Source organism: Carcharodon carcharias, chromosome 14, assembly GCF_017639515.1.
Source record: "Carcharodon carcharias isolate sCarCar2 chromosome 14, sCarCar2.pri, whole genome shotgun sequence".
Lineage (NCBI taxonomy): Eukaryota > Metazoa > Chordata > Chondrichthyes > Lamniformes > Lamnidae > Carcharodon > Carcharodon carcharias.
The window spans coordinates 110,325,508-110,352,991 of record NC_054480.1 but is presented as its reverse complement, the minus strand read 5'-3'; the positions used below and the strand labels follow the sequence as shown (position 1 = coordinate 110,352,991).

Below are 27,484 nucleotides of genomic sequence, written 5' to 3'. Positions count from 1 at the left end.
AGACTCATTTGGCAGAAATAGCAGTCTTCGCAATGACCTTTAAGCACAGTTCAATTCTAAAGATTTAGATCAGCTAAGCTCAGTTTGAGGCACTCTCATCTGTGTCAGGTGACTGCGACTTAAAATTTCATCCCAGGGATTCAGCACTTGAGTACTATGGGGAATATTGCATTACCATTCTTTGGGTGGGACATTAAACTAAGGGCTTCCCTAAGGGTGGCTACGAGAGATCCAATAGTACTATCTGATCACCCCAAAAAACAAAACATTAGGAACGGGACTTTTTTGGCCCCACGTGGCAGGTGGGACAGGAAAATTGAGAGTGGTCAATTGACTTTTGGCCGCTCTCGAAATTTTCCCATCCCACCCATGACGATGCTTGCCACAGGTGGGGCCAGAAAATCCCAACCTAGATCAATTGGTTATTCATCTCGCCTGTTTGTGGAACCTTAGTAGGGATAAATCAGCTATCACTTGTATCCACATAATGGTAACTGTACAATTACAAACAGTGCAAGGACTAGTTGAGATGAATAGCATAGATCCATTGAAGGAGAAGTTAGCTAAACATGAGGGAGAAAAGGTATGGAAGAATCTGATTAAGGTTAGAGGATGAGTGGTGAGGAGAGACTTGTGGGGAGCATAAACAATGGCACAGGCCAGATGGGTTGAATGGCCTGTTTTTGTATGCTGCATATTCTATATAAGTAATTTGGGATGTTCGATGATACAATGAAAGGTGCTTTATAAATGCAACAGCTTTTTTTATGGCTTCTAACCATAACCATTGGAGGTGCAAAAGAAGTTGATTCATATTTAAAATGTTAAAATTAAAGTAGAAAATAGTTAACATTTAGATAAGAAAAAACGCAGACTGAAATATGGAATTTAGGAAAATGATAAGTTAACAGCAGAGAACAGAAGTAACAACTGAAATTTAGTCGAGAATTTTAAAATACTAGGACAGTAATAAATAAAACATTAATGTTTGAGCTCATGCACTGGTGTTGAAAAACAGTCAAGGAAATAAAAAGTTAAACCATGGAATACATATGTAGGATTAGAATCCCCCCAGGTAGGAAATTTATGGAATTTCAACCCACAGACATGTTTTGACCTCATGATTTGTAATTTGTAGTTCCAAAGCCAAGTTGCAGTCAACAGTACAGTGCTGAACAGCAAAGGATTAATTTGGACATTTAGTAATAACAAACAGTGACTCAACAAAAGGGTTTGGACATTGACTGACCAATGGTACCAGGGAAATGCCATTACCTGCCGTTGACTAAGGCAATCAAGAAATCTGATTACCCAATACAATGGCACAAAGGACATATCATCAATACAATACATTCGTCTTTATTTAAACTTACAAAAACACAGAAAACACCAAGGGCAGAATTTTATGAGTTGGCGAGCAGGGGGCGGGGTCCGCTCGCCGACACGTAAAATGACACGGGATGACGTCGGGCGGAAATTTAAAGGTCTGCAGCACGGATAATGGCACTGGAAATAGGGTCATTCAAACCCTCATTAACTTTGGAGCCAGGTGCTATTACTGTGCCACCTCAAACAGCAGGAGAACTACTTATACAATGAGAACTGATAATATTTGTCTGGAGATATCTTCCATGGAAAATCCCATATTGTTTCAATCAGCAGGGGCTAATGACATTCGTCTGGATTTTGTGTGGAATCAGTTAAATGGACATTAGAACAACAAGAAAATATGTTTTGACATGTCTGAATTAAATTACTACAAAAGAAGAGCAGATCTGAATATCTGGGCTGCAGTTGGAAGGAGGGTCAGGGCTGGTCACCTTGACTCAGGCCTACATTTTACACCGGACAGACCAGCCGTGTTGGGGACTGTATCGGCTTGAAGGTTTTAGGCTGCAATCGGCAGGAGGGTCGAGTTTGGTCACCTTGATTCAGGCCTACAATCAATACCGGGCAGGCCAGCTGTGTTGGGGTTTGTAAGTTTCAGCCAAGTCTTGGCGATATTGGTCTGAGGGCTTTTTTGTGAAGGTCTGGGGAAAAAAACTCGGGGCAGAATTTTCTGCCTGTCGGGCAGGCGGGCCTGACCCAATCGCGGGCAGGTGTGGAGCCGATTCCCGCCTGCAATCGGGGCCGCACTGACATTGTGCGTGGGTGGGTGGGCCAATTAAGGCCCGCCCAGCGTGACGTCCGCCGGGAAGCACTATGCACTCCCTAAGTGCAGCCTCAGGGAGATCGCCTGGGTTTTTAAAAATATTAAAAATAGAAAAAGAAATTCCCTTACATGTCCCCTCATGTGACAATGTCACATGAGTTGGGACATGTTCATAATTTACAGAACAACTTTATTTTTAAAACCCTACATGAAACCTCATCCCACTGCTGGATGAGGTTTCATGTTTTCTCTATTTGCCGTCGGGGCTCCTGACCGACCCGCCAACCTTAAGGTTGGACGGGCAGGTCCTTTAGTTGGTTAATTGATCCTGTCAATGGGCAGGTCGACAGGCCCACAGCTGATTTTGCTGCACCCCCACCTTCCTGAAAATTTAAACGGGGCGGGATGATATCGGGGGTTTGGCCCATGTCATCCTGCGTCATGTTACGTGTCAGCGAGCGGGCCCCGCCCCCTGCTCGCTGACTCGTAAAATTCTGCCCTTGGTACTTTCTGTCAGTAACTTGTTTCAGCCATATCTCGCTGATATTGTTAAGAGGGATTTTCTTAAGGTTTCAGGACAAGACATGGTGTTTTGCCTGTGTTTTTGTAAGTTTGAACCAAGTCATGGGAACTTCGTGTGGAGTTAGCATTTTTGTAAGTTTAAACCCGAGTCGTGGGGACTGTATCGGGTACTGGGAGCGGGTTGCTTTAATTTTTGGGATTTTGTACTCTGGGGTTGTGGGTGATTCAATAAAGCAATTGTGAATTATCGGAAGAAACTTGTTTCCCTGGTCATTCTGTACAAGTTATACACACGTGAATCCGGTGTCATGAGCTTGGGTGTGGGGAGGGTCTCTGAGGGAAAAGGGGAACTCCTACACATAACCCCAGCAGTCAAAGGTTTAAAAAGTTATTGGCTCATTTCTCAAAAATAAAATTTCCTCAGGTATTTTCCCCAAACGTACTTATTGCAACTAGGTAGGGGGACTGTTTCTAGATTTCTGCTAATGATGGCCAAAGCTATTTGATGGGAAATGCACAGAATTGACCTGTAGCTACTGCCTGCCATTTATACAAAGCACATAGCTGAGACTGACATAAGTGTGACAGAAGTAATCAAATTGACAACATCAATGTGCTAAGTTACCAATATTACCACTAACAAAGTTTTAATGAATATTGAACAAATTCATAATTCAACATTGAAATCATGGGCACACAGTTGACTATGCTTTGCTTTAAAGTAGTTTTGGGGCAAGACAGAAGAGATAAGGAATCCCAATACCTTCGTTGTAGTTACAGTAAACTCCAATTCTCTCAGGTACGGACATGTCCAGGACTTTAGCCTTGTTGTTGTGCTTGGCGGTGAAGCTGACTTGCAGCCAGTTATTGAGGTGAAGACACCAGGAGGCACTGGTCTTTCCCAGTTGGTCAAATTTGCCCATAGTCCTGTAGGCCACACCTACAATGAAAGCCTTGCTGTCCCTTTCAAACGTAACCTCCCAATAATGTTGTCCACTATCAATCAGAGTATCCCCTGTGGAAAGCAAAAGTGGTAACCCATATGAAATACAGCTCCGTTTCCCATATCAACTGAAGGAACCTCAATGCTGTTTTCTGTCACAGCACATGCTCACTACAAGTGAAAACTGCATTATTTAGCTCTAGAATGGACAGTCAGCAATTTAAAAAGTAAATCAGCATCACAACCTAGTATACAGGAATTAATTTTATTTGCCTTCTGATGAATGAAGTAGTTGAGGATTTTTTCCAGAGAAAGATTCTGCTGCAGGCCATTTAAAGCAAATTAAAAAGAATGAATTAAACCCAGAGGTTATTCACACCCCTTCAATTCTCTATGCAGTGTGTTTCTACAGGATACAGACTTGCCAGCATTTTCCAGTTATTGAAGAGCGCATTCTGGTAACTGCATAATTGTAGTTTATCCAGTTTCTCTTTGGGATCTAATCACTGCCTCACTACTTGCTGCATCCATTTGGTAATGGGGGAGGCTAATGATGGTCAAAACTCTGTGGGGTGCTGGCGCTTTCAAAGATGACTTTCAACACGAGCGCCAATCTTCCTTCAGCGCTCAATGATGGCTCTTTGGTGAGAATTATTCTGACGCAGCAAATTTCTAAATATGAATTTGTTTGAATACCTAACACTATTTTGAGTGTGTCTGGGATTGACATATCCCACTGAATTGTTAGTACGAATTTAGGTGCTTTGGATCAGAGACAACAAATATAAGGAAAGTCCAATCTTCACAACTTGTGGCTTCTGTGTTGTTCCACTGATAGGTTTCATAAAAAATCCACACGGCAGACATTCCAGTGGAAGCAGATTTAAGGAAAACGTGGACGAACATGTGAAACAAAGCAAGGTACAGGACTATAGGGAGAGAGCAGAGTAGTGGAATTAATTTTGTGTTGATCTAGTGGGAGAGTCATCACAGTCACAAAGGGCTAAGAAGTGTCCTTCTGTGCCGTAAACCTCTATGGCTCTATATATAAACAAACTTCTCCAAATGCAAATTGAAAACTCTGAATTATGTCCACTTCAAATTGCAAATAAGATTTATTTGCTTTTCCATATCGAAAACTTTGCTCTAATGAAATTTGAAGATGTGGAGTAGTCCAGAGATTAATTTCTATCTCTACACTGTGCTTAGTCTTGATTAGATCTACTGGGATATCCTCCAGTGTTATGGATTTTGTAAAGATCCTTTTCCGACCACAGGCTGTTGAGCACAAACCAGCAAAAGATTGGCTTCCACTTGAACTTTGCTTGCAAATGTAAGGCTAGCTAGCAAAGTGCTGCGTTTAATTTACCTACCTAGCACAGTGTATGATTCTGCAGTAAATCGATCCCTGCTGCTCCGTCCAGATGGCATTCTCTTTGGTGACTGAATGATGCTCCTTAATAATAAAATAACAGAACTATTATAACGTGAGACAAACAGACTGCCTGCTTGATTTGTGGGTGATGTTAGAGCTGTTTTAAATATTATAAGCAAAGCTAATGAAAAGTGCATTACAACAGAGGAGTGGGCAGGAATTGAAAATTGTATGGACAATACCAACAGGAATGCAGCAAGCGGCAAAGCAAGTAGAATTCAGTTTGCCAACACTTAATCACTCAATGATTAAGCTTGGGTATTAATAATGCTGTGTAAATATACGTATTTTAACTAGGAAGTTGTGTGCGGTTCCTAGGGTATCACAGAGTGGAACCGGCATGTCAACTAGGTAGGAATTAAGAAAAAACAAAAAAGAAAGATTCCTATATTTTTGAATTCTCTTTCACTTCACTCACATTTAGTTGTAGGAGCAATCCAACTAATCTTATTTAATATGAATCTGTCGGGGAGAAAGGAATAGAAGGATATGATGTTGGGTTTCAACGAAAAAGAATGTAAGGAGGCTTGTATGGAGCATAAACACTGGCATAGACCAGTAGGGTGGAGTAACCTGCGGCAAACAAAAATTAAAAGGGCGAGAACAGGGATGCTCATAATTTTTGTTTTAGTAGCGCTACTTCATTGTGTAGCATAGTACTGTCCTATGGGCCATATATAAAGAATTACAATACGCCAAATTGAAGGAATATACATAAAATAACTCACTTTCCTTCCCATGACTCTGTTACAATCCATTTGAATTTGTGGCCTTACAGCAGGATGTGTCATTAGAGCTTTATATGTTGGACAGCTAGAGCTCTTGGCTGCATATAGCCCATCAGGGGTCTGTAGTTTGGACATCTTGCTGTGAAGGGGCCTGTGATACACTCACACTCATCTTGACCTCAGCTGAAGATTTGTACCTTGCAGGGGAATTGGCCGGTGAAGCTGTCCTACTTCGGTTTTCCTTTCCGCGGACTTTGATCTCTTGCACCTTTCCTCCAGATGCATCCCATTCCACACTGTGGTCCTCCACTTTCAAATTCTGATGGGCTGTTGCAGCATCCAAACTGAAATTAAATCCTGTGGGGAAAAAGATGAGCAACTGGTTTTAACCCTCATTAACAACAGGAGCTGAACTCAAAGAATTCACTACTAGAAGAGAACTGCACCTGCAAAACTAATAGAAAGTAATGAAAAGGCTACATCTTAATTAGTTTTCTAGCATTACTTTTTGGAATTGAATATTCCTCTACTATACCTTCGTCGTCTATAATTCCTTTCTTCATCCAAGTGGTTCCATTGACGCTTTACTTGTACACACTCAATACGTAGATTCTAATTATAATCAAATTGAAGTTTCACTAATTCTACAATGGCTCTCCTTTGACCTCAATGGCCACAAAGATCTAGTGAGTTCTACAGTGTGCAGTTTACCTTTCCTGGCATTAATTTGATTCTGGTGCCAACTATAGGAGATTTTGGACATCCAGCAAAAGTGATGTCATCAAGTATGCTAAACTGCCAATCCTATTAAAGAATTCTCACAGTCAACAAACCAGGAAGTAAAACGCATTGATTATCCTTCATTCTTTAATCATTTTACAGGGGGAAAAATAAGTGATTTGAACACACACACAGGATTAAGGTAGAAACTGAAATATCAAAATTAATCCTTAAGTTCACTATATTAAAAACCTATGAATTTTATAATAATGGAGAAATTTGACATTCCATAACCATCAAATTAGTTTTTCTAGGGCCTGACATTGTCCAACAGTAACTTTTATTTATTACACTGTAAAAAAGCTAGTTAGACTTCATTCAACAAGACATAATGGAGTTCTTAATTAAAGTTACCACCCATGCATGTGAATATGCGGAGTGTGGTAAATAAGGTTGGTGAGCTGCAGGCATAGATAACTTTGTGGAAATATGATGTTGTAGCAATAATAGGGACCTGGTTCAAAGAAGGGCATGACTGGGCGCTAAATATTCCAGGGTACAAGAAGTTCAGGAAAGATAGGGAAGGAAAGAAAGGAGGGGAGGTAGCAGTGTTGATTAAAGGAGAACAGTACACCACTGCAAGAGGAGGGATACCCTGGTTGGCCAGGGTGGGGTTAAGGAACAGTTCTAATCAAATAGATTCTAAAGAACAATAGAGGACCTGTTACATTGCTTAGTTTATTCAATAATTCAATGTCTAGTGTGAAAGATATAGAGATATAAATTTGCAAGGAAATTCCAGACAGGAGCAAAAATTACAGAGCAGTTATAATGGGGGAACTTTAATTATCCTAATATAGACTGGGATGGTAATAGTGTGAAGGACAGAGAGAGGCAAGAGTTTCTAGAGTATGTTCAGGAAAATGTTCTAGGTCAGTGTGTTTCCAGTCCAACGAGGAAGAGGCATTGTTGGATTTGGTTCTAGGGAGTGAGTTGGGTCATGTAGATCAAGTGTCAGTAGAGGGACAGTGATCATTGTATCATAAGGCTTAGGCTGGCTATGGAAAAGGACCAGGAGTAATCTCAAGGGAGAATAATTAATTTGGGGAGGGCCAAATTCAATGGGGTGACAATCGATCTGGCCCAGATAAACTGGAATGAAAGATTAACAGACAAAACTTCAATGCAACAGTGGGTTGGTTGCCTTTAAAGGGGATATAGTTTGGGTACATTCAAGATATTCTCACGAGAGGTAAAGGTAGGGCAAAGAAATCCAGAGCTCCCTGGCTCTCAAAAGTGATGGAGGGCAAGATGAAGTGGAAAAAGTGTGAATATGTCAGATACCTGGTGGTCAATACAATTGAGAACCACGTTCAGAAGCAAAATGAAAAAAGAAATAAAAGAAGAGAGAGGACGAGAAGAGACTGGAAGCAAACATAAAAGGGATCCAAAAATCTTCTATGGGCATATATATGGTAAAAGGAGGAGTGGGGCCGATGGTAGACCTAAAAGAGAATTTACACATGGTGACAGGGGTGATGGCTGAGATACTAAATGTATACTTTGCATCTCTTTACAAAAGAAGAAGATATTGCCCAAGTAATTGTGAAAGAAGTAGCTGAGACATTTGATAGGCTAAAAATTGATAAAGAGGCGGTATTAGATAGGCTGGCTGATAAGCCAGCATTGCCAGATGAGATGCATCGGAGGCTACTAAGGGAAGTAACGGTCGAAATTGTGGAGACATTGGCCATAATTTATCAGTCCTCCTTAGATACAGTGTAATGCCAGAGGAATAGAGAACTGTAAATGCAATACACTTATTCATAAAAGGGCGCAAGGGTAAGCCCAGCAACTATAAGCTGGTCCATTTAAGCAGGTGGCAGGGAAGCTTTTAGAACTGATAATGTGGGACAATGCTGATTAACTAAGGAAAACCAGCAAGGGTTTGTTAAGGGCAAATCGTGTTTAACTAATTTAATTGAGTTTTTGGAAGAGGTAACAGAAAGGGTGGATAGGGGTAAAGCAGTTGATGCAGTCTACATGGACTCCCAAAAAGTAACTTGATAAAGTGCCACATAACAGGCTTGTGAGAAAAATTAGAGCTCATGAAATAAAAGGAACAATGACAGCATAGAATTGAAATTGGCTGAGTAACAGAAAACAGAGTAGTGGTGAATGGTTGTTTTTCAGACTGGTGTGTCAGTTTCCACAAGGGCTGGTGTTAGGTCTCTGAATATAAGAGCATAAGAAACAGGAGCAGGAGCGGATCAAATGGCCCATTGAGCCTGCGCCACCATTGAACATGATCACGACTGATCTTTGGCCTCAGTTCCACTTTCCTGCCTGCTCCCCATAACCTTGTTCTTGGTGTTCTTGGAACACAGGAGGCCAAGGGGAGATTTGATCGAGATGTACAAAATTGTGAGGGGCCTGGATAGAGTGGATGGGAAGGGCCTATTTACCTTAGCAAAGAGGTCTGTGACTAGAGGGCATTGATTTAAAGTGATTGGTAGAAAGATTAGAGGGGGGATGAGGAAGCATTTTTCACCCAGAGGGTTGTAGGGATCTGGAACTCACTGCCTCAAAGTGGAAGCAGAAACTCTCAGCTCATTTCAAGGCATGTGGATATGCCTCTGAAGTGCTGTAACCTGCAGGGCTTTGGACCAAATGTTGTGAAGTGGGATTAGGCTGGGTGGCTCATTTTTCAGTCAGCACACACATGATGGGTCAAGTGGCCTCTTTCTGTGCTGTAAACATTCCATGATTCTAATCCTAGATTCCGGAGAGGTCAAAAACCTGACCTATCTCAGCTTTAAATATATCCAATGAAGGAGCATCCACAACCCTCTTGGGTGAAGAGTTCCAAAGATTCACAAACCTTTTAAGTGAAGAATTTCTCCTCATCTCAGCCCTAAATGATTGGCCCCTTAGCCTGAGGCTGTGCCCCCATGTTCTAGATTCCCCTGCCAGGGGAACAATCCCAAAAAGTTGAAAGTTTGACACTGATTGTTAACTTTCAACAAGAAATCCGTGCAGTTTTAAACACACACAGAACAGGAAACTCTTAAACTGAAGTGCAGAATGTTTCTGATCTGTTGGCTCTGGCTTGTTTGAAGGAAAGATTTTGCCCATTGTTTTGTCGTCTCAATTTTTCTTGGCTCTTTACATCTTACCTATACTAACAATCCACCTTGGGAAATGCAGATCAAAGTCCAGCACTGTATTGACTGCAGGACATGGACGGAACTGAAGATGGGGCACCCGCACCGGTTTCCTAGAGGGAAATTTTCATACCCCGTGTTACTGAGGTTGCAATTTCTTCAAACTGCTCCCTCTCTCTCTCTTTCCCCTCTGAATTCTCAGGAGTGTTTGCTGCTCACCAACACCCTGCATCCTTCAGCCAAAGAGGCGAGGTTCAAGAAGTCTGAAAATGGTACTCAACATCAAATGGCAAGGGAGTGCACAAATTTCCTCTTCACTTTTGGAAACATAAGATGACAGCAACAGTTGAAGAACTGCCCCTACACTGCACTGCCACTGCCCCCAACCACCAATTGCTCCCCCTCTCACTTTCTTGATCTAGATTAGTGATCTAGGCTCGGGTATGCTGGGCACAATTTGCAGATGACTTGGAAATGTTGCGACTATAAGGAGGATAGTGTTAAACTTTAAAAGGCCACACAACCTGGTGGAATGGGTAGAACAAGTGGCAGATGAAACTTAATGAAAAGATGTGTGAAGTGATTCATTTTGGCAAGAAGAATGTGGAGAGACAATATAAAATTCCGCTCAAGAGAGTGCCAAATCTTTGGAATTCTCTACCCCAGAGGGTTGTGGAAGCTCAATCGTTGAGCATGTTCAAGACAGAAATCAATAGATTTTGGGATACTAATGACATCAAGGGATATGGGAATAGTGGGGGAAAATGGCATAGAGGTAGATGATCAACCATGATATGTTTGAATGGCAGAGCGGGCTCAATGGGCCGAATGGCCTACTCCTGTTCCTAAATAAAGCATACAATTCTAAAGGTGATGCAGGAGCAGAGCGGTCTGGAGGTAAGTGTGACCAAATTATTGAAGGTGGCAGAGAATGTTGAGGAAGTAGCTAAAAAAACAAAGCACACGGTATCCTGAGCTTTATAAATGAAGCATGCGAGCATAAAAGCAAGGGAGTTTAAGGCATCTTAATTATCTGGGCTAAAATTGGAAGCAGGTTCCCTAGCTATATTGTGCGAGAGCAGTAAGTTGAGGTGACCATGGTGATAGCAACTCTTTAACAAACACGTGAACACCAATTTATTACTGCAAAAGTAGCTTTACAAACCATTGGTCTCCAATGTGACAGGTTCCGAGAACTCCCCAGCCACAGCTTTGTTGCAAGCCTTCACCCGGAAGTTGATGAATTTTGTGTCAAATTTCAACCCTGGCAAAGCAGATCGAAAAACCCTAGGTCACAAATCATTTTCATTAAGAAGGAAGTCAAGCATCTCTGACAGCTAAACAAATAAATATCCTTCCTAGTGTGGGACTCAGCCCAACACATGGTGATCCCAAAAGATGCAAATGATTTGTACTTTTTTTAAAAAAAATTCTTTAATGGGATGTGGGTGCCACTGGCAAGGCCAGCATTTGTTGCCACCCCCCAGTTGCCCTTGAGAACAGTTTAGAGTCAACCACATTGCGGTGGGTCTGAACCGAATGTTGGCCAGACAAGGTAAAGATCGCAGATTTCCTTCCCTAAAGGACATTAGCGAACCAGATGAGTTTTTTTTTAAAAACAACAAAATCGATGGTAGTTTTCATGGGCCAGAATTTTTATGTTGGCGAGGTGGGGGCAGGGCCCGCTCGCCGATGCGAAAATGATGCGGAATGACGTCGGGAGGAACCCCCGATGTCATCACACCCCATTTAAACATTCAGGAAGGCGGGCGGACAGCCAAATCAGCTGTCCACCCGCCGACCTGTCAATGGCCAATTGAGGCCTATGACAGGATAATTAAGCCAATTAAATGCCCCGCCCGTCCAATCTTAAGGTTGGCGGGCAGGCCAGGAGCCCCAGCGGGCTTCTGAAAAAACACGAAGCCTCATTCACTGGGGGGATGAGGTTTCATGTCTGTTTTAAAAAACTTTAATAAAATTTATGTGATATTTATTAACATGTCCCATCTCGTGTGACATTGTCACATGAGTGGGGCATGTTAATAATTTTTTTATTTTTCTATTTTTTAAGTTTATAACACTTTCAGCGCTCTCCCTGAGACAGCACTTAGTCTCAGGGAAATGTGCGCTCTTTCGTGAAACAGCACACTTTGACAGTTGGGGAATCCCTCATTCCCACCCCCGCACCAGAAGTGCACAGCGCCTTAATTGGCCTGCCCGCTCAAAATGGCAGCGGGGCCCGTTTCGGTGTTGGCAATCGGCTGCCCGCCTGCTGCCGAGCCGGTGGGGCCCGCACATCAAAAGCAAATTTCTGTCCCTAGTTACCATTACTGCTGAGACTAGCTTTATATTCCAGATTTCATTTCTTTTAAAAATTGAATTTAAATACCACTGGCTGCCATGGTGAGATTTGAACCCATGTCTCCAGAGCAATAGCTAGGCCTCTGAATTATTAGTCCAGTGACATTACCACTAGACCACCATTTCAGCTGGGTTAGAAATGAGAGTGGTACAATTGCTTTCAGTGAGAGATAGGGAAACCAGACAGTGTCAGAATTCTTTTCACTGATAAGTGGCAACAGTTTAGGGCCAGCTATGGCCCCTTCCCCTATTGCTCAATTGCCAGATGGCTGATGTTTATTATCTTGGTTCACATTTGAAGGTGTTTTACCCTTGATGTTAGGACCTGTGAACAGTACCCTGGCAATGACATCACAACAGAAAGCAGTAAAGTGAAAGCAGCTCAGAAGTTGCACGAGTCATTATCTAAGCATACAGGGGGCTTAAAAAGTTTAAATTTGCACAAGGACTTTAACACCTTTAGATGCAGACATGAAATGTAAATGGAATATAAAGATTTTTAATGCTAATCTTTATTGATACTGTGTTAATGTTTTTCTGACTGAAAATGACAACTGTAGGAGAAAAAGTGAACTGGTCTTCAATTCGCCAAAGCTCCTTGACAGCACATTCCAAACCCACCGATCCCTATCATCTAGAAGGACAAAGGCAGCAGATGCATGGGAACATCACCAATTGCAAGTTCCCTTCCAAGTCATCACTATCCTGACCTGGAATTATATTATTGTTCCTTCACTGTCATTGGGTCAAATTCCTGGAATTCCCTTTCTATGAGTGTATCTACAGCATATAGATTGCAGCTACTCACCATTAACTTCCCAAGTGCAATTAGGAATGGGCAATAAATGCTGGCCTAGCCTGCAACACACACATCCCAAAAATGAATAAATGGAATAAAATGGGAGAAGGAAATTTACTGTTCCTTATAGGAAAATTGCAGCACATAGGAACTCAATTAACAATTGAATAAAAAAGTTTTTGCATGTATACATCTAAAGTTATTAAAGTTTAAAGTTTCACAGGTACTTTACAAATGGCCTGTAGGATAACATTATGTATATTCGTCATCCTCTACCGTAAAGTATATTTGGAACATGCATACTTTATGTAAAAATGAAGCTTGCACTTATATAGGACACTATCACAACAAAATGTTTCACACAATTACTTCTGAAGTGCAGTCGCACTGTCTCTACGTATACAAATGGAGCAGCTATTCAGTAAATATCACATCTCACAAACAACAATGTGACAAGTGACTGGTAATCTGGTCCTGGTGGTATTGTTTGAGGGAGTAATGTTATCCAAGACACTGAGAGAACTTGCTGCTCTACAAATGATGTCCCTCAATCTTTCATGTCCGTCTGACCCTGCAGGCAGGGCTTCAGTTTAACAATTAATCTGAAACATAGTAGTTTAAAAAAAATACACCACTCCCTGCTCTGCACTGTTTTGCCACATTATGTGCTCAAATCCTTGATTGGGCCTTAAACCCCAACCTTCTGACTCAAAAAGCACCGACAATTGAGCCATCAGTGAAAGAAAAACAAAATTGATTTGGGGGAGGGGAAGGGCATAATTTCTAATCCTAGAGAGACAGCACCATCAGCTCTGAATCAATGGATCATTGGCTCAAGCTCTACTTCAGGGATTTGAACACACTATCTGGCCAGACACTTCAGTGGAGTTCTGAGGGAAGGCTGCACTGCCAGAGGTGTCATCTTTCAGACGACGTTACCTGACAAAGTGAATTCCTGCTCCTTGATGCCTTCTTTCACCATCCAAGGGTGCTCTTCCTTTAGCCGTGGGGGCCCTTCATAATTGGTTTTGCGATATTCTAAAACATAGTGATCGATCTTTCCATCATCTTCAGGCATTTTCCAGACCACGGTCACACAGTTGTCTGCTACCAGGCACTCGGACACATCGATTTCCGGAATGCTTGGTACTGATGACAAAAGATGGCAAAAACAAAGACAAAATAACCTTCATCTTGCATCGAGACATATTGGAATTGACCCAGTTCTGATAATCAGCGAAAATTGGGTTGTGGAATACATTTTCCTCACGATTCCCCTGAAGGCACCGACCTTTCAGTGTAAATCTACAAGCCGAGACACTGAGCATCAGCACCAAGCTATCTTCAGACAGCACACTGTAATAGGGCACACTGGGCAGTGAATAGGAGTGGGAGCCTCTCTAGCCCAGCCAGGCCTAGGGCAATTGTAGCACTCCTATGGTCAATCCATTAGAATTCTGCTAAATCAACAGAGACCAAAAATTGAACCTGGAATCAGGTTGGTCTCCATGGCTCTGTTCCACACATGGCAGAGTGTTTACCAACTAAGTTCTTCAATATCTTCTGATAAAAATAAATTTCCAAGTACATAGTGTGCCCAAGAGATTTTTGTTTTGGTGGTCTGTTGCCCAACATCTTAGTTGGAATAAAATAGTTATCATTCATGTATAGCTTTCTCACCACAGATGCAGAATGCAGATTAAAAAATGCAAGTCTTCCCCATTTACAGTGCATCAGGCAATTTTCCCGGTGGCTGGAAGAGTTTGTAGGCCCAGCTAAGTGACATGTTGTCTCAATGTTGTTCCATTGATCGAAACTGATTAACTCAATGGGCTGGGTTTCTGGGGAGACCATGCACCTTTAAAAATGGCAGCTGGGACCTGATTCCTGACCCCATTCTCAGGATTTCCAGTTTTTAAACAAAGCCTTTTAAGGGCGCAGACTGGTTTGGGTTGGGAGCCCGGGCCCTGCATTTCTGACCTGGCCGGCTCCACTATGGTGAAAGGCATGTCTTGGTCCTCTGCAATTTTCACACAATCGGGCCAGCTATCCAATGAAGTGTGTTTCACGGCACCTCAGAGGTGCCATGAATCAGTCTGCATGTGCGAGCCTTCTGAAAGGCAAGCTCAAAAGATTCTCCTCGTGCTCCCATGCCTAGGTTTGCCCCACCCACTCACCCCTATGGCCCTGCATGCTCCCCATGCTAAGCTGTGACACTCCCCAAACAATCCCTATGGCCCCCATTCCAAGCTATGGCCCATTCACCCACCAATGTATAGAACCAATTAACCCTACAGTTATAATAGGATGTGTTAAAAAAAAGCTTTAAAAAAGTGATTGGTAACTTTCCACTTTCTTAACAAAAAGATCCTTTTTACTACAGGTCAATAAAAGTATGATCTAGATCCTTTAAAGTTTCAATAGCTGAAACTGCAAGCACTTGAAATCTCTTATCCTGTGTAAATAAAAATTCTACAACTGACAGCATAGATCAGAGAGCCAGAGCTGTTAATCAAGCAATGTTTTTGCCAGGAGTCAGGTGTTGAAACAGGCTAATGGATGTCTGGACATTCAGTCAGGAGTGCATAATGAGGCTTGAGAGTCCGGACATCCATTAGAGCACTTCGCGCCTTCGACTACTTCCGCGTCTTTGTGGGTACTTCCTCCAGAGACAGGCGGGCCAAGCTGGGAATTTTCTCCACTCCTGGTACCCACCTTGAGGATGGAAATCCAGTCCGATGTTGCTATGTGTGAGCCAAGTGGGTAGACTGGTAATCTGCTCCTATATTTCTGCCAATATTGTTCAATGGTGTATAAGAGCAGAACAATTTGGTTTTACCCATCTTTTTTTGACCAAAAATGCTTGCCTACAAATCATGAGTTGCAGAATTAAGCACAGATGAAGGAAACCATTCACCCCCATCTGGTTTACCCCTTCATAGAAATCTACAATTACCACCCCACTGTCCCCACTCCTCATGACAGTATCTAACTACCTCTTGAAGGAGTTCAGAGTTTGTGCCTAGTAGACAATGCAGATAAGCCTGTGAACATGCCAGGGCAAAGGGGAAGAAAACATGATATTTTTATTTTACTTTCTTACCTGGCAAGAACTTCAATGTACGAAGGATCCTTTGTTCTTGGGAAAAGTCGACCATTAGGTGGTTCATATTGTCACTGGCCTTGGCCTTCAAAGACAGCCTGAATGCTGGTGCCATGGTAACACTGCACAACAAACCCAAGAACTAGCGTTACAAACAACTCATTCAATTTTCCTTCCAAAGCCATTCAAATATAGATGAAACAACCATTGACAAAATGGATTTTAGAAACAAGGTAAAGTTAGTGGAAGCCTACAATTGGTATTGGGCAACCTTGCATCACACCATAAGTCACTCCCTAGACCTTTACAGCTAAAAACACTGCATTGCTTCAACCTCAGCTCAAAATGTAGAATGAGGGAATACCATCTGACTCATCAAGCTCACGTCTTTCACAGTCCATGTTTCATCTAACCGCTAACTTATCATCAACTATACTTCATTTGTTTAATTTGCTTCCACATTATATAATCTACTGTATTAGGAATTCAACTCCACCCATTCATGTTCTTAAAGTAAACTTTCCCCAATTAGGATGATTTCCTAAAATCAATCTCCAGGACACTGCTGTGTGTAATCCTGGAAAAAAATCATTGGGACACTAAAAGATTATTCTTTTGCTGTTTTCTTTGAACATTTCTCTTTACCAGATATAAAAATATTGAAAATGGGAAAAAAAAAAGGCTGTTTGGCTGACAGTCAGCATCAACCAATTGGCTAATGATTCCTTTGGCTTTTGGCATAGGAAGGCAGTACATCACAAGGATGGATGTGTTGGCTGAATAATGGCTGGACCATGGGGGTATATCATGTGATGAAATCTCCAGGAATACATTTAATCACAGTTAGCAACCCTAACACAAAACGTTATACACTGTGTTGGCCACATCAAGTGAATTGATTGTTTTTACATAAATACATTACAGTGGGGCTTAAAGTTGAAGGAAGTAGCAGGACTGGTAGCAGCCAAGTTATTTTGGCCAGTGTGAACATCTTCTTCCCGTTTCCCATTGTTGAAATTATTAATTAGCAGAAGAGAGAAAGACTTGGGTTACCAAAGGAGTCATACCGAAATCTGCTCCATAAACAGTGTACAAGTGTACCACCACTCCAACCAGTTACAACACTTCCACTAAATATGACCTGTGCAATTTCATGGGAGCTTTGGTATGCCAAACGCAAGAGCCGCTTAAATTACGTAGAGATGAAATCAACATGCCGCACAAACCATCACATACAATGACCTAGTAGTTATAATTGTTGAACTCCCAGTGGAAAGGTCAAAGTGCTTCGGTCATTCGAGAACCACAGCTGTGCATCAATTGTAAGTAACCCCAAATCTAGATTCTTTTTGCTGGCATTGAATAACATCAAAGAAATGGTTTATTTCTTGAATTCAGATTTTATAGGAAGAAACTGCTTTATGGAGTGTTATACAGCAGTTACAGAATTATACCAGGGCTAAAAAGGTTAAATTACAAGGATAGATTGCATAGAGTAGGCTTGTGTTCCTTTAATATAGAAGATTAAGAGTGATCTAATTGAGCTTAATGATGATTAAGGGAGCAGATAGGGCAAAGGGAAACTATTTCCTCTGGTGTTGGAGTCCATAATGAACTTAAAATTAGAGCTAGGTTATTCAGGGGTGATGTCAGAAAGTGATTCTTTATACAAAGATTAGTGAAAAGCAGCAGGCTTTGCTGCCAAAAATCTATTGAAGCTAGATCAATTGAAAATTTCAAAACCAAGATTGACAGATTTTTGTTAGGCATGGGTATTAAGGGTTATAGAACCAAGGATGGTAGATGAAGCTAAGGTACTTAACAGCCATGATCCCAACTGAATGGTAGAACAAGCCTGATGGGTTGAATGGCCTACTCCTATTCCCATGTTCCTAAGGATTGCATAAATAATTAGCAAAGAGTCAGCAAGAACAATTTAATCACTAAAATAACAATTGGTGTATTTGGCTGCATAGGATTAACTCACTTTGAATTATGCTGCATAAATCAGTGACCTGGGAATTGCTTCACAGCCACTTCAGCTAAATAACTGCTGCGTTCTTCTGCACCAGTGTCAGGTTAAGTTACAATTTCCACTAAAGCGAATGCAACTGCTGTAGGGTGCACCCAGCTCATTCTATTCAGTGATGTTGTGGAAATGGAAAGATAATCTTAAGTGGTAGGTTACCATCAGGTAGGAAAGTGTGTAGCAAATAGATGAACCTCTCCAAAACCCTGGTGGATCCTCAACTGCAGTACTGTGTCCAATTCTGGGATCCACACTTTAGGAAGGATGTGAAGGCTTTAGGAGAGGGTGCAGAAAATATTTAAGAGAATGGTTCTAGGGATGAAAGATTTCAGGTACCTGGATAGATTGGAGAAGCTGGGGCTACTATCCTTAAGAGAAATAAAGTTGAGAGATTTGATAGAGGTGTTCAAAATCATGAGTGGTCTGGACAGAATAGGTAAGGGAAAAGATTGAGAATCAGAGGATATGGATTTAAAGTTATTGGCAAAAGAGCAAGAGGAGACGCAAGGAAAAACTTTAAAAAAAAACACAGCCAATTGTTAGGACCTGGAGTGTGGTGGTTGTAGATTCCATTGTGGCTTTCAAAAGGAAATTGTATGATTATCCGAAGAGAAAATATTTATAGGACTACAGGGGTAAGGGCGGGTGGCACTTGCTGAACTGCTCCTGTCAAGAGCTGGCATGGACATGATAGGCCAAATAGCTTCCTCCTGTGCCGTAACCTTACTATGAACAAGTTCGACTATATTCCTTCTATACATAGGTGTTGGTAGAGCAGGGCATTTCTGAATAAGAAGAACTCTGTTATCTGGTACCCCCAGATGGTCCAAGTGCTTCAAAGCACTAGAGAGAGAGGCTTTGATTGTCCTGGAATGTGGGCATGCCAACATCCAAGAATTTGCAGACATGCTGCAGGCTCTGTCTACCAACTCAAACCTAATTACTTTCTTAAGTATGTAGTCACTGATCCACATTAAAATCTTCATTATAGATGTGCCTAACTCAAAGTATTATTCAACAACTCTTTCCTTGGGCCTCAAATTCTTGTAATTAGATTCAGACAATTTACCTGCAGTTGCTCACAGTAAGTCAGATGATTTTTTAAAAAATAAGATCAGGGCTATTCTCCAGTGTAATGCCTAATGTATTATTCCCTGCTAAAGTAGAACTGCTTCTTTCTAAGGGGGCAAAGGCCAACTGTTAAAGGAACATAAGATTCATGTCATAGTTCAATTGTTTGATTAGAAAACTTTTGACGAAAGGAAAATGCTTGAAAGTTTCTGATTAAAGGTCAGCAACACCCAGCACTAAGTCACTGCTTTATATCTGTAAAAAGTAACCTCTGGAGATTACATATATCTTCTATAGGTAAACATAAAACGGAGGCCCGGCACTAAAAAAGGTTAACTTCTAGAACAGGCAACAAAAGAGGCAAGTGGTTTAGTTATCGCTAAGAGATAGGTCAAAGATTCATGCGGTCCTTAATTCAGGTTAGCTGGATATAAACATGCATTGAAATCAAAAAGTATTTTACAATACCTATCTTTAATCTGCTTGGCAGCCTTTGAAGCAGAGAGGAGAGAAGAGACAGAAAGTCAAACATGCAAATAAGTACAATGATACAAACTCTTGTTAAGCAAAAGTTTTCATATTTCTGTCAGGTAAACCAGCCACGAGCCACATTCATGCAGCCAACCGAAGCTGCAGCAGCTAGGTATTTTGGAAGTAAAGCCATTTATCTGTCTTGCTGCGGATACAGAAAGTATTCAAACATAAAAAGACATGAAGTGCAACACTGTAAAAACATAATTATTATAGAACTCCACCTTAGACACACAAGTGCCCCCACAATCCAGAACTCGTTCATAGCTTTGATTAATCTTTAGATTGCCAATCGGTTCCAGGAAATTTCCAATTCTAGACTGATCAGTTTAGTTTATTTCCGAGCATTGTGACATGGGGACAAACACTATTAGCAGTAACAAGTCTACTCAGATAGCAGGAATAGACTTACAAATACTAAAAACCATTTAAGAAATGCTGAAAGTATTAAACGTATCAATTCTGCTTGCCGTTACTCATTTTCCCTTTCTTCCCAATTCTCTTGGTCCCACTTCTTAAAGAGTTTTCGAATCAATCTCTAAAACATGCTGAACAGCATTACTGACCATTATACAGGGGTATCTGGAGACCTTCTCCATGTCTCTACAATTGGAGGCATCTTAAAAATGAAACTTAATTGCTCACAGGCTTTATCAATGTCAAATATAAGTACAAGCACCCAAAAAGTATCGCAGGATTTTTAACTTGTATTAGAATCAGGCTTTTTAGGAGACAGAGAAAAATAATAAACTTTTTAATTCTAATAAAATGAAACAGGTAGCATCCCAATGACTCAGTTGGTAAATGCACTGTGCAACAAGGAAGAGAATCAATAAGACAAGGAAGATTTGATGTTTGGGTCAGTAATATAAAATTTTACAAAAAGACAGCCAGGCTTGCTAGTGTTATTCGTTATCCAGTGATTGCTGTTGGAAAATTACCATATACTTGTTGAAACGGGTTGGGGCTTGGCTGTAATACCCAAATGTCGAATAGGTGTATGACATCATTTACACTTGTGTGAGAAAATAGTCACTTGGGCAGATACAGGAGAGCATCAAGGACCTGTGCAGCCCACACTGCCAACAGGAAGCAGAAGGCGGCAGGGGAACACCATACAGAAGGCTGGTAAACAACAGTCCATTCAGTAAGTGCAATACTGGGTGGCTGGATTGGACAGTTGAGAACTTAAAATAAACCATGACTCCAATAGGTTCACTTTTAGCGCATTGTATAAACCTGGCACCTTTTTAAATTAGCTTCCCTCCATTCTTCTATTCAATTATACTCTATGTTAAGAGGATTTATGTAAATTAGGGAATTAAGATTGTTTAACACCATTATTTAGATATGTCACTTTAAATACTTTTCTAACATATGCAACTCATGACATTTCTTCGGAATAAGCAAAAGAAATTTACTAAACAAATGATAATTTGGGGAAAAAAAAGCTACCTGGTTCAAGCCACCTGAATTTGCCGTGTCCAGTGTCTGGTTTGCAAACTCCAGCAGCTCCTCTGAACTCTCCAAAGCTTTGGTGCAAACGGTCAGCTGATTCTGGCAGGAGACAGGAGATGTGAAATTATTAATGCAAGGGATCACCAGTTGAAAATGATTTAGTGGGTCAGACAAACATGTTGGTCAAAATCCAGGTGAAGGGCCAAGGTAGTTAATACAGGACACCACCAAGGTTGAATAGAATAGAATTAGTTTTAAGAAAAATGTTGAGGTGGCGACTGAGCGAAAAGATTGGTGGAATGGAAGATCGAGGTTTGAGGGATTTCAAGTTTGGATGAGAGGGGAGTAAGAGAATAGACAGAGTATGTAGAGTTTAGGAATAACAAGGGAAACAAAATTCATTAAAACATTAGCTTGCAGTAACTTTAATAAACAAGATTGAGATTATCTTTGATCCAACCATTTTTTAAAAAATTAAAATTATTCTTAGTAAGGTTTCAGTTCCTATTGGTTTGACTGAACAGGCGGCCTTTTGGAAAGGCTAGTCAGGGCCTCATACATATTTGACCAATCCTAGACACAGTTTTGCTAAGGTCTACACTCCATGCACCTCTTGCTTCAGGACTGCCTACAGCAATGCTATACTCTGGAATTATTATACATGTGTAAATATGCAGTCCTCCATACGGTAAGCTGAATGGAGGCCAGGCACTTCCATTCAGAGGTCTTGAGATTCTTTAGTTTAATACAATCTCTCACTTCTAAGAATACTGCTCTGTCTAGTATCTCCATCGTATTTATGCCTTTCCTTTCTCACTGGATAACAAGAGAAAGAGAGAAAGTGGCATTGAATCCCAACTCTGCAGATAAGAATGTTTCTGGCTGTGAAGCCAAACCCCAGCAAGGGGTCTGAAGCTTCAACACAAACAGCATTTTGACTTCCATTTCCTTCAAACAATAATATATATTATGCATGTGTTTGGCTCAGTGCTAACATTCTTTCCTTTGAGTTAGACATTTGTGGGTTCAAACACTACTCCAGGTCTTAAAACACATAATCTAAGCTGATACTTCAGTGCAGCACAGAGGGAGTGCTTCATTGTTGGAGGAACCAGCTTGCAAATGAGATATTAAATGGAGGAACCATCCATCTGCAAGAGATTCCATGACACTATTTGAAGAGCAGCAACAGTGTCTTCCCAGTGTTCTGGCTAACATTTACCCCAACACCAATGAACTGCTCATCTGGCTCGCATGGTGTTTTTGGAACCATGTGTTAAAGCTGGCTGACACATTTTCCTAATATTAAAAAGGAATTCATAGGTTGTGAAGTCCTTTGGGATGTTCCAAGAATGTGACAGGTGTATATAAATACAGCAACCTCTTCAACCTCTGGACCTGTTGGCAAGTTGCTACATTCTTCCCCACCCCCCCTCTCTTTCTCAATTCCCCTAGCATTTTTCTTTTTCTGCCCAGTAACAAAAGCAGTACCAATGCAGCAAATGGGCATATGCACATCTGCGGCCATTCCCACTGCAGTGGTGGGACACAAGATTTTGTACAGACAAGCTAGGATAAGGTATAGGTCTTTGTGGCTCAGTTGGTTGCACGTTCGCCTCTAAATTACAAGGTTCTGGGTTGAAGTTGCACTGGGTCATTAGTGTGTGGAATTCTCTTTCCCAAAAAAACAGTGGAGGCTGAACCCTTGAACTTATTCAAGGCAGAGTTAGACAGGTGTTTAGCTAGACAGATAGACAAAGGAGTCAAGGGTTATGGGGGATAGACCGCAAAGTGGATTTGAGACACAACCAGATCAGGCATGATCTTACTGAATAGCAGAGCAGTCTCAAAGGGCTGAACGGCCTACTCCTGCTCCTAAGCTCTACGTTCCTAGGTTCCAGGGCTTGAGCACAAAGTCAAATTAAAGACTGACACTCTGGTGCAGCACTGAGGGAGCACTGCGCTTTCAGGGGTGCTGCCTTTTGGATGAGATGTTAAACTGAGGCCCCATCTATCCGCTCAGATAAATGCAAAAGATCCTATGTCACTAATTTGAAGATGATGAGGGGAATTATTCCCCCTGTCCAGGCCAATATCTATCCCTCAATAAACATTATATTAAAAAAATCTTGTTCATTATCACAATGCCGTTTGTGGGAGTTTGTCGAGTGCAAATTAGCTGCCAAGTTTCCTACATTACAACAGTGACTACACTTCAAAAAGTACCCCCATTGGCTGTAAAGTGCTTTGAGATGACCAGCTATAAAAATGCAAGTTTTCCTTTTCATCTTTACTTATCTTGTGATTGACACACCGGATATTGGCTATGGCTTAAGCTACACTAAGCATTTACTACAATATGTATCATCGACAGCAGCATTGCTGGGCTGAAGAACCTACCTGCAGTTCATATGTTTTGCTGGCTCGTTCTTGCTTGATCTTTGTTACCATGTCTTCCTTCATCTCATCCAGAATAGTATACAGTGAACTATATTCTGTCTCCAGGTCTGAGAGAGCTTGCTCAGAATTAGCCTTGAAAAAAAAGCAAGGAGGTGGCAGGAAATCAAACCAGAACGAGGCATGAATCAGTTGCCTGGAAGTTCAAATCCCTTGTCAGCAGAATAGGTTATTTGGGCTTATTTACAAATGCCAATATTTTACAAGATAAAAAAGATCACACAAAGCCAGAACATCACAAGCAACAGGGATGTAGCTTCAGTGCTTTACTTTAGTTCGTGCGCCCAAACGTTCTCTCTTCAGACGCAACACAATTTGAGAATCTGTTGCGTGTTTCTCCACAGTTCAGGCAAACATAATGCGAAAATGTTAAATATTTACATTCCTAAAATAACAAATGTCTTGATAAGTTGCCGTTACTGCAAATGAAGCTTCCCATGTGCTTTGCCATCATGACGTATTTGCCCATGAGCATCACATACTGAAATATGATTATGAAAATAAAGGAGCCAATACCACACCCACCCAAAATGGCTGAAGCGAAGCCAGTGAAAAGCATCTCTCCAATAGGATGAACAGGGAGTCAAATTGCAGTTGGATGCGAGGTTAGCAAGTCAGGATTTTGCAAGAATGCACTTGGAAGGGTGGAAGGTCCTTAACTTTTTCCTTATGTTATAATTCATTTAGTACATTTTAAAAAAAATATAAAGAAACTGAGGAAAGTCAGGACCACAGAAATATCACTGGGGTTGAAAAAGAGCAGGAAAAAAAAGGTAGAATGGAGGACTTCAGGTTAGCTGTATAGAAAAAAAGGATTTTAGAATGAGTTAAGTAAAAGGGTAATAATGCAGAATCTAAAAGAATAAAAGATAGTGAATGAGACAATGAGAGAGATAAGAACTTATAAGGAGGGCAGAATGTGGAAGGGGTGTGTTCCAAATTTGCTCCATTAGAATGGCGAAATGCATATTTAATACAAATATTTTAAAATGTCAGTCTGGATCACTTGGTTGCACTCAGTCAGCAGGTTCAAACACCACTCCAACACCTGAGGAAATAAATGTTGGCTAACACCCTACTGAAGTATTAAGGGAGTGCTACATAGCCAAAGATGCTGCCCTGGTGTTTCAAGTGGATGTTAAAGTACCTGTGGAACTATTCAAATAAGTGCATGGGTTCTCTAATATCGATGGGAACATTCTACCTTCAACCAGTATCAAAAAGTAGACTTATTGTGAATGGGGCTGTATCAACATAGAAGGGCAACACCAGTGGGGTACCAAAAAAATCTATACTGAGCTATTGCTGTTCATAGTGAATATATGATTTGGAAGAAATTTACCTCATTTTGCAGATGACACTAAGTTAAGGGTGAGGAGAGGCTTCAAAGTATAACAGGCAAGATAAATATAAATGGGATGAGACACTAAAGCAAAATACAGCACATTCTGGAAATCAGAAATAAAAGCAGAAAATGCTGGAAACACTCAACAGGTTGGCAGCATGTGAAGAGAGAGAAACAGAGTTAACATTTCAGGTTATAATGAAAAGGTCACTGACCTGAAACATTAACTCTACTTCCCTCTCCACAGATGTTGCCAGACTGGCTGAGTATTTCCATATAAGAGGGACCAGGATACATTGGCGAGGTTCAACGAGTGACAAATTACATTGGACATGGATAAATTGAGGTAACGAGAATAGAGAGTGAAAACAGTGGGAATATAAATTAAATGATTCAGGCTATATGATGCAACCCAGAAGAGGAATCTGGGAGCACTAGCTCACTAAAGCACACAGTGCAGTGTGCAGCAACATTTAAGTAAAGCCCACCAGATCTACAGGTAGAGGGATAGAGAGCAAGTTTAATAGGTTATAAGTCTCCACAACACACTGGTATGGCCTCTGCTGACGTACTCCATATAATTCTGATTACCATACTACAGTAAAGCTATTCAGGCTCTGGAAAAAAAGGGTAGCTGTGTTAGGGGAACAGGGTGTTGGAACTGGGACCTGTTTTATTCTGTGAAAGAGTTTGAGTGTTCAAGATTCTCAAGAAAACAGATAAATTGAACTCAATAATATTTTTGGATTATCAAAAAGATCTAGGATCAGTGGTCATGGTTCAAAATTAGAGGGAACATGCAGAAATAATATAGATTTAACTACTTTTATGCAGAGGGTGACAAGTGTGTGGCATGGATAAACCCAGGAAGCTGATAATGGAGAATACTTTGAAATATTTGCCCAATTATGCACTCAAGTCTTCGAAGCGAAGCTTGAACCCATAGCAAGAGTGCTAGCCTGATTGAGGTTAATCCTTCGCTTGCATGGAACATGAGTAACGGCTCAAATTGTGACTGTGACCATCTGCCCTAAGAGATCCATTCCTGGTGGCATCTCAACCATTCAAAATGCATCAGCTGAAGCTTTTGAATGGATTGTTCACCTCAAGATCAAATTATAACTGCTTCCCCAGCCATCTGAATAACAATAAGAAAATTCCTTCAGCGCAGTACTGAGGGGGGGGTTCTGCATGATGGAGGTGCTGTCTTTTGGATGAGATATTAAACCAAGGCCCAGACAGGACAGAAAGAAAATTGCAGCACCCCCACCGCTGCCCTGGCTAAGATCAGCTAACTTGGCACAAACAGGATTGCTGGGGCCAATCTCTACATAATTAAAGGAGCAACACAATAAGTAAGAAAGCCTTTGATGTTGTTCACTGACAGATGCACCACCATCCCAGCACCTGTCAATTTAATGTACCTTATCTGTTTATAACATTGAATGTTACTGGCACTTTGCTGTTCTCAGAGGAACAGGATCAGGGCCTTTATACCAGTAGGCACATGAAGCCTGAAATTCAGAAGCTTTAACACTGCTCATTCCCCCTGAGATCACCGTCATTAATCCACTCAAATCCCCTTGGTAGATTAATCAGTGAACAGAACATGCAGACATACTTAGACTAATGTACATTTCAAACAGATATATAATTCTTTTCTAAATATTCTACCCATCTCACCTGAATTTTCATCTTTGCAATGCTTGTGTTCAGTTAATGCATTAAGAAACAGTGGCTGGCTGAACCCAGATAAGTTTTAGCCAAACCCTGTCCACTTCAAAAAGGTCCACAACATACAAGACTGGTTCAAACATATAGAAAATATCCTGAAGCTGCTTGCTGCTATATCATCTGTCTTAGTCAGGTACAGTTCCATTCTCCAGACCTTCTCCAGTATCTTACTCAAGTGACTTTCTGTACATTTAAACCCAAACAGCAAACCCAAGAGTGATGAGCAAAATAGCAGAGTCCACATCCCACATCCAGTGTCGACGACAATGAGCCAATATATGGTGATGAGCAGTAGGAACCAAGAGCAGGATTTTCCAGTCCCGTCCACGGCTGGAATTTTCTGGTGCTACTGAAAGACCATTAGACGTAGGAGCAGAAATAGGCCATTTGGCCCATCGAGTCTGCTTCACCATTCAATGAGATCACAGTTGATCTGATAATCCTCAACTCCACTTCCCTGCCTTTTCCCCATAACCCTTGATTTCCTTGCTGACTAAAAATTTGTCTATCTCAGCATTGAATACAGCCCTCTGCAGTAAAGAAATCCACAGATTCACTACCCTCAGAGAAGAAATTCCTCCTCATCTCTGTCTTAAATGGATGACCCCTTACTCTGAGATTATGCCCTCTGGTCCTAGGCTGTCCCATAAGGGGTAACAACCTCTCAGCACCTATCCTGTCAAGCCCCCTGAGAATCTTACATGTTTCAATAAGGCCGCCTCTCATTCTTCTAAGCTCCAATGAGTACAGGCTCAATCTACTCAACCTCTTCTCTTAATAAAATCCCTCCATACATGGGATCAACCTTCTCTGGACTGCCTCCTATACTAGTATATCTTTCCTTAGATAAAGGGGGCCAAAACTGATCACAGTATTCTAGGTGTGGTCTAACTAGTGCCTCGTATAGTTTTAGCAAGACTTCCCCATTTTTA

At 41.2% G+C, this 27,484-nt stretch overlaps 1 protein-coding gene across 1 annotated transcript in view; it reads right to left on the bottom strand.

Moving 5' to 3' along the window:
- Positions 1-27,484, bottom strand: part of fsd1 (fibronectin type III and SPRY domain containing 1) — a 41,782-nt gene that overhangs the window by 7,749 nt on the left and 6,549 nt on the right. Inside the window, exons 3-11 of the mRNA XM_041204697.1 lie at positions 23,417-23,548; positions 21,014-21,115; positions 19,496-19,518; positions 15,928-16,049; positions 13,764-13,973; positions 10,830-10,928; positions 5,978-6,137; positions 4,991-5,073; positions 3,438-3,689 (exon numbers count right to left, since the gene is read on the bottom strand). Coding sequence (XP_041060631.1) covers positions 3,438-3,689; positions 4,991-5,073; positions 5,978-6,137; positions 10,830-10,928; positions 13,764-13,973; positions 15,928-16,049; positions 19,496-19,518; positions 21,014-21,115; positions 23,417-23,548 — 1,183 coding nt within the window. The remainder of the gene's footprint in view (positions 1-3,437; positions 3,690-4,990; positions 5,074-5,977; positions 6,138-10,829; positions 10,929-13,763; positions 13,974-15,927; positions 16,050-19,495; positions 19,519-21,013; positions 21,116-23,416; positions 23,549-27,484) is intronic.